Genomic DNA, 8,263 nt, shown 5'->3' with positions numbered 1-8,263 from the left:
TTTGGCCACACTTACACGAGGGCTTTTCCGTGTGAAAAAGACAAAAAAATGGCCAAGCTTATCTCGGTACGCGACGGGATTTTTCGCGGAATGAAAATGCATATTCGACTGGCGTAATGCACGGTGACTAGCTGGACAGGCTTCTATGTTATAGAGTCTCTGGTAGACCCATCTACTCTTCGAGTTATAAGATGCACACATTGATTTGGAAGCAGTCAAGCCGGATCAATCGCTCTTAATCCTGAAGAAAGTGAGCCTAATATTCTTCATTACTCTTATTCGGGGGATGCTGTAAACAAAAGCAGTCTATGGTTGCGGCAACAACGCCGCTCACTGTCAAGGCTTAGCTTGCCCGTCATAGTATTTCCGTGGCGCAACTACATGCTCACTACGTGTAAGTGAACAGTGGTGAAACACCTTTCCTCTTATTTGCTTGTCACTCACCGCCGATAAAACTGAAATATTAATTAAGCACTGGTATTCACAAGAATTCACCAGCACGTGGTAAATGTCAATCACTCGTTGTAACCCTTCTATGCCTTTTGTTGGAGGCAGTTTGTATCTTAAGTTGACTGAACAGTCATACACGTCAATAAAGCTAGTTCTTATCGTCCGCCATGTGCAGCGTCAGTAGGACCACCACCATCAACGGCATCCCTGATCTGCACCATGGCCAGCGACGGCCCAGTGCAGGTGCCAGCTGACGGTGTCTGCGACTTCATCCTCTATGACTCGCTGAAATCCCCATTCGACAGACTGGGCCAAGCGGCAACGGGAACATTCAAGGCATTCCAAGGCTTCGCTGTCAAGGGGAATGTTACACAGTTTGGCGTCTCCATATCCCCTTTGTAAGTTGAGGTTGATCTTAAAGCTAATATAAAAATAGAATCTGACAAAATAAAACGGTACAAGCATACTAAGTATTCCACGAAATCAATACTAATAAACTGTTTAATTCAAAGTCAACCTTACAAAGTCAACCTCAAGTTATGCATACTGTCGAAGGTATTGCTCCGTGACTCATACTTGCATTTCATACAACCTCGAAGTAAGCGCAACTATTGAGCGTAATTTAAATATCGTGACCACTTGTGAAAAACCATCTTGCCTCTATTAGCAATTTATTACGTCCTCAGTTGCACCTCATTTCATTGAGTTCACCATCGCCTTTACAAAATTATATCACTTAGTTCAGAAAAAAGTCACTATAGCGGAAACAATCTCACGCTAAATCAGCACGGCAGCGCTGAACACCTAACCTTATCGTTGAAGTCTCTTGCGCTCTGTAATAAGCACAAAAAACATGATTTTTATGAATTCGCTTTTGATGACTCCAATGCAAAATGCGTCTCTTCTTTCTTCTGAGTGAAAAACCTTGTACGCCTAACATGGATTTGCGCTGCCTATGGGTATTTCGAGCTTTCTGCACTTCGCACCGTTAAGCGGATTTCCCAAGGTTGGCTCCTCTGTGACCAAACATTGATGTCATGTCGTGATGTCATTGTGTTTGAAAATTCGCACAAACAGAGCCACAGACCAACTTGCCTATCATTCAGACATCGTGACGTGACGTACCATTATGTACAATAACAGTTACGATAACGGTGACGTCACAAATTAGAACGATTTGTGAAGTCGTGATCGCGTCATGCGATGGCGTTTGAACAAATTTGATGACGTATACGCAATAACATGTGAGATTGCACGAGGAGTGTTTTGCAGCACTTCTGTCGACGCCGCTCACTCGGGGCGCCGGCAACTGCTTTCCCCGTTTGATGAGGCGCATGTTAAAAGAAACAATGAAACAATGAAGATACCTCGGAAGACTCGTAAGTTGTGTCTTATACTGATATCCATGTTGCTAGAAATCGATAACGCACTTGCTCTTTCTGGTGAAGAACCATTCGAGTTCATGCGTTAGTGGCGCAAGCACTACAACTCTGAGCCTAATTCATCAGCTTAATGAAGCCCGTGTTAAGCACGATATTCGCACAAATTTGTCTCTTTTTTATCCCGAAAAAATTAGGAAACATATGTGGTCTTCTACCTGCTATGTGGCCAACTTTTGCTCGCATTAGAGATGCGAAAATCATACAATAATATGATGTCTAGAGTCCAGTAATTGTCGAGCTGTAAACGTATGTACTGGTAATATGCATTCTCAGTATTCCGTCTTTTGGATTGATGTCATTTTGAATATTGATATCACAAACACTGTGGCTGCATCATAGTACACGGCATTATCGATGCGAAACGGGTTATGGTTCAGCTTAACCAGTGTGCGGTGCGAACCACCCTTACAGTGCACGCCTGTCTCTCCTCCTCTTATTTTCTCTCCTACACTCTCCCTCTCCTGACTCGCAATGCACACGTAGGGAGTGCCAGCATGCCCCCCTTTTTCTCCTATCGGCATCCCTCAAAGTACCGTTTACACCCGCAGTGCACATGCGTGTAGCTTCCATCTTTTTCCTCTCCTACGTACTCTTTTTCTTGCCATGTCGACGGCGTCTGCTCGCTCCCCCATCTCGTTCCTCTACATATTCATTCAGTGTTTATTTCCCCTCCCTTGATCATGCGCGTCGCTTCCTCCCCTCCAACCTCTCCTACGCTCCTCACTCTCACCTCACAATGCCGATGCACGCAGCTTCTGCTAGCGAGTTTTATTAGTGAAAAACCGACTGTTTGCTCTGCGTGACCATTTATTAGCCTCCGTCCCCCGTATATACAGACACAAGATCTTAACCACCAAAATAGTACTGTTGGAAGATTGCTCCTGTGAATTGTTTACCAACAACAATTCGGAGCGTGCGCGTTAACTAAAGCGTGCACTACATACCGTGTCCATGCTTTGGTATTTTGCTCGAAGCGTCTTGGTCCGCAATACTCCCGTTCTCTCATCGAAAGGCAGAGAACTACCCCGAGAATTATCGCAGATCTTTTCCCTTGCGATATCCTGCCTAAAAGTTCTGTAGATCTCCAGTGATGATTTCGTAAGCATTCCTATCTTCCACACGTCCCTCTCTGTTTTCTTCACATTCTTCTTAACCGACGTTTTCTATGGCTTGGCATTCTGATGTTGTCTAAATACTTGCTTGACAATTTTCGAGTTCGTTTCCTCTATGTAGTATGGAAATTCTTCAAGTTCAAGTAACTAAATACTTTCCGAGCCTAACGCTCCTCTGCCATTTTTTCTCAATTGCTCCTCAAATTCTATCTTGCTGCAAACTTCCCCGCACTCAAAAGATGTGGATCCCGTGTCTCCTTGTACCCCTTGATTTGGTGTATTCCCGTGTGTTCCCAAGGCAAGTCTACCTAGGCAACGTTCTTTTATTTTTAATCTTGCTTGAACTTCTGATTTCATGCACAAGATCACATTGCTGAACGTCAAGCCCGAGACTAAGACACTTTCCCAAATCCCTCTCAAAAAGTCACACATATTGTAGTTCCAGAGTGCCCTATCTTTCATTAAAGCTGCATTCCTGATGTCCTTAGTCAATACGTATCTTTTATGCTCCCTTGAATGCTCGGCCCCGTTATTTATCCATACGCCCAAGTATTTGTATTTATCCACTATTTCTAGGGCGACTTCGTGTATCTATGCTCACTGCCTTTGTTTTCTTTAAAGGTCATGATTGCCAATTTTTACCCACTGAACTTCAAGTTTAACCTATCTTTCTTATTACCACAGATGTCTATCAATCCCTGCAGATCTTTCTTGTTGTCGGCAAATAACACTACATCATCTGCATACATCATTACTGGTAATGACTGTTCAATGTATTTTCTTTCCTTGGCAAAAAAGAGGCTGAATCCAAGTCGACTCCCCTATAATTTGGCTTTTAGTCACAGGAGATACATCATAATTCACAAAGTTGTCAAGGGATATCTCTGTCCGAGCCCACGTTTTATCGCTATGGTCTCAGATACCTGTTCTCTAATTTTATAACTACCTTGTTGCTTTTATAGATATTCTTTAGAAAATGGGTTATTCGACATTCCACATCTTGTGTGTCCAGTATTCCCCACAAGTCTTCTCGAATCACACTATCATAAGCTCCCTTGATATCTAGAAATGCCAGCCACAGGGCCTGTGTTCCTTTTCTGCTATTCCAATACACTGCATGAACGAAAGCAGATTGTCTGCCAACGTCCTTCGTTTACGGAACCAATTTTGTAGTCCTCCCAGCACCCCCTCATTCTCCACCCATGTCTGTACTTTTTCTTTTATATCTGCATCGCCAGCCTGTAAACTAATAATGTCACTGTTATAGGACAGTAGTTGTTTTTATAGGTTCTGTCCCCTTTTCTTTTATAGATCATGCTCATCCTGCTTAGTTTCCACCAATTGGGAGCTTCACCAGCCATTATTGCTTTGCTCGGTGCCTCTGTTGATGTCTGCTGAGAGTTTCGTCCTAGTTTTTTTATTAGCGTGATTGGGATGCGGTCAGGGCCTGTTGTTGTGCTATTAGGAACTCTTTTCTCTGTCCTCTCCTGCTCTCGTTGTCGCAGTGAAGCCACTTACCTAAATGGTCCATTTTCATCTGGTACGGTGCATGCAGTGCTTTCTCGGTGTCTACATTTTTCTGTCATCATTGTTTTTATATATTTCATTTCCTCATCCCTTTCTAGTCCGACCCCTTGAACTGTAGGTATAAGCCTGTCTTTTGTACTTGTCTTATTACTCAGAGAATTTTGATTGTTCCGAAACTTTGCTGCTCTTCTATCACTTTTGTTTATTTCTGCCATCGACTAGGCTCCCATTTCCCTAATCTTTTCACTGACCAAATGGAACGCTTTCCTTCTGCAGCTCAAAAAGTTATCCCATTTTTCTTTGACATCATCTTGCGGTTTACCCCTTTGTTTAGCATACCTGTGTTTCCTGGAGGCTTCTTGACGTCTTCTTCCTATGACTCTATTAACTTCCTCATCCCACCAGCTTTAAGGTTTCTGTCTGCTTTTTCCGGTTAATTTGCTTCGTACCTTAGCAAGCTCTGACTCGAACTATCGAATAAGAGTAGTGTACGCCAGCTCTGTTTTAGTATCTCGGTGATTATTTTCTCGAACTCTTTAGTTGCTATTTCTATTTGCATTTCTGAATAAATATTACCGTGTGGTTGCTCGCAATGGTCCCTTTCCAATTTGATTTCTTTTTCAAAACTTACTTTGATACGTTTGTAATCACTACCTAAGCTTATGGACCTATATTCATCTATGTCATCACCCTTAGGCATCATATATCCCATGTGACATAATTGCGTAATCTATCGTCAAATGCAGTCTTTCCACTTCTTATGCCATCTGCCCTTCGCATTTTTCGGTGCTGTTGCAAATGAAAAAAATATGTCATTCACACATAACCATTACCATTCTGCCTATTGGGTCAGTATATCTATCAATATATTGCCACGAACGAAGTAACAGAGACAGAAACGGATTGACATCTTGCCCGCCCCGGGACCAGGAAGCAATGTTCTCTTGTTTCTCCACTTCCAGCGATTTCACGCTACAGTTGATGGCTCATACCCATTTACCTGTAACATAATTCCCTCTCCTCGAAAAGCAACGTCTCGATGCTGGTGATGAACGTTGAAAAAAAAATGAGAAAGGAAAGATGCTACTATGGAATCTCACATTTGCTTCTTAAGGCTAAAACTGGGCTGGTGTCACAGACGTACTCAATAAAGAAAGGAGTCAAGACACATGACACATCGAAAAGAAACAAAAGCATGGTAAGTCAGTCCATGTTCGATTGACGACGCGAGAAAGATGGCTTGAGTCTTGACACATGCACCACATCACTTGTCAAAACCGACAGGAATGTCTTGAGGTGCCCTCAGAGAAATCTTCGTAGGTAACATCACTGAGTCAGCGTTAAACTTTGTATGGGCCGAAGTAGCGCCGCAGCAACTTTTCAGAGTGAGCTTGCTGCCGGATGGGGGTCCACACCCAAACTTCATCGCCTGGTTGCAAAGTAACTGCTCGGTTTGTAGGGTTGTAGCGGCGTGCGTCGGCAGTTTGGCGAGCCTCAATATGGCGTCGGGCGAGTTTACAGGCCTCCTGAGAGCGTTGAGCGAACAAGGCAGCGTCGGTCCGCGTTGAACATGCCCAAGTTGTGGGGAAGAAGCATTGCGTCGAGCATTGTAGTGACCTCACGACTATGAACTAGGGGAAACGGGGTGAAACCTATACTCTCTTGGACTGCTGTATTGTGAGCAATAGTTTCGTAAGGGAGTATATTGTCCCAGTTCTCGTGATGAATGGCCACATACATTGACAGCATATCTGCAATGGTCTTGTTCAACCATTCAGTATTTCGTTTGTTTGGGGGTGATAACCCATGCTGTTCCTATGATCTGTACCACTTAGTCTGAGCACTTCTTGAAGCATCTTTGCGGTGAAAGCTGTCCCACGATCAGTAATTATCACAGCTTCTGCTCCGTGACGAAGTACGATGCTGGTGACGAACAATTGGGAGATTTTGGCTGCGGTAACTTTGCGCAGGGCTTTCGTTTCGTTTAATGCGGTAAATAGTTGGTGGAAACCACAATCCACCGATTTCCAGACGAAGATGCGGGAAACAATCCGAGGAGGTCAGTGCCAGTTGGATGGAATGGTGTTTTGGGCGTGGAGATAGGCTGTAGCACTCCTGCTGGTCGGACAGGCGAAGTCTTACGGCGTTGGCGGTCGCAGCACGTGCGGAAGTACTGCTTGACTGTCTTCACGAGGCATGGTCAGTAGTAGAAGCGGCGAATTCTTTCCAAGGTGCGCGTGTAGCCAAGGTCTCCAGTTGATGGTTCGTCGTGACGAGCATGTAAAATATTGTCACAAAGCGAGGTTGGCGCAACCAGTAGGTACGTGTAGGCCTGGGTATGGTCAACCAGTAGGCCTGGGTATGGTCAAAATTTTTCTTATAGAGGACTCCATTCCTAATGCAGAACGAGGCCAACGAACGTGCGAAGTTTCGAAGAAGACTGATTTTTCTGCCTTTGAGGTAGTCCATTAGGCTTAACTTCATGTCCTCGCGTCGTTGTAGAGCCAAGTCGGTTGCTGATACAGAGGAAATGAATGTATTGTTCTCGTCTACGTCCGAGTTCGTACTTGTGATTGACGCACGTGAGAGAAATTTAGCATCGGTGTGTTTGCGTCCTGACTTGTGAATGATTGTAACATCAAATTCTTGCAACTGAAGGCTTCACCGTGCTAGACGACTGGCAGGATCTTTGAGGTTGGTGAGCCAGCATGAAGAATGGTGGTCACTATCTAGCTTGAATGGTCGACCGTACAGATAAGGCCGAAACATTGTTTTAGCCCAAGCAACGGCTGAGCATTCTTCTGTTGCACAGTAGTTTTTCTCTGCGGATGATAGTGTTCGACTTGCATAGGCAGTCACGCGCTCTACGCTATTTCTCCATTGAAACAATAAAGCTCCAAATCCGACATTGCTGGCATCCGTGTCTAGCTCTGCGGCAGCGTTGTCGTCAAAGTGACTGAGTAGAGGTGGGGCTTCGAGGTGGTTTCGTAGCGTGCCAAAGGCGTGATGCTGATCCTGACCCTAAATAAATGATACACCATCTTTTGTAAGTTCATTTAGCGGTTCAGGAAGTTTTTAAAAAGCCTTTGACGAAGTGTCTGTAATATGTGGACAGTCCCAGAAATCGGTGGAGATTGCACTTGTTCGTTGGGACAGGAAATGTGGCAACAGCTTTCGTTTTCTCAGGGTCTGGGTGTATACCGGCGTGGCTGACAACGTGACTAAGAACCTTGAGTTTCTCGAAAGCAAAGTGGCATTTCTCAGGTTTGAGAGAAAGTCCAGCTGTTCGAATCACCTGAAGAACTGTCTGCAAGTGCTGGACGTGCTGCTCAAACGTGTCCGAGAAGACGACCACATCGTCGAGGTAGACAAGACACGATTGCCATTTTAGCCCAGAAAGAACCGTGTCAATCATTCTTTGAAAAGTAGCTGGTGCCGAGCATAAGCCGAAGGGAAGGACCTTGAACTCGTAGAGTCCGTCAGGAGTAATGAAGGCGGTCTTTTCGCGGTCGCGCTCATCAACAAAAATTTGCCAATATCCACTCCGTAGATCTATGGATAAAAAGTAACGAGCGTTCCGAATGTGGTCCAGCGAGTAATCTATCCGTGGTAAAACATACAAGTCTTTCTTCGTGATCTTATTCAACTTTCGGTAGTCAACACATATTCGCAGGGTACCTTCTTTTTTCTTTAATAACACAACAGGGGACGCTCAGGGAATGGTCGAGGGCT

At 44.5% G+C, this 8,263-nt stretch overlaps 1 protein-coding gene across 1 annotated transcript in view; it reads left to right on the top strand.

The window, feature by feature from the left end:
• Positions 1-540: 540 nt before the first annotated feature.
• Positions 541-8,263, top strand: part of LOC142767907 (uncharacterized) — a 45,968-nt gene continuing 38,245 nt past the window's right edge. The window contains exon 1 of the mRNA XM_075870149.1: positions 541-848. Within this exon, the coding sequence (XP_075726264.1) occupies positions 670-848 (179 nt within the window). The 5' untranslated portion in view covers positions 541-669. The remainder of the gene's footprint in view (positions 849-8,263) is intronic.

Source organism: Rhipicephalus microplus, chromosome 7, assembly GCF_043290135.1.
Source record: "Rhipicephalus microplus isolate Deutch F79 chromosome 7, USDA_Rmic, whole genome shotgun sequence".
Lineage (NCBI taxonomy): Eukaryota > Metazoa > Arthropoda > Arachnida > Ixodida > Ixodidae > Rhipicephalus > Rhipicephalus microplus.
The sequence above is the reverse complement of the archived record's forward strand: the minus strand, read 5'-3'. Positions and strand labels throughout refer to the sequence as shown.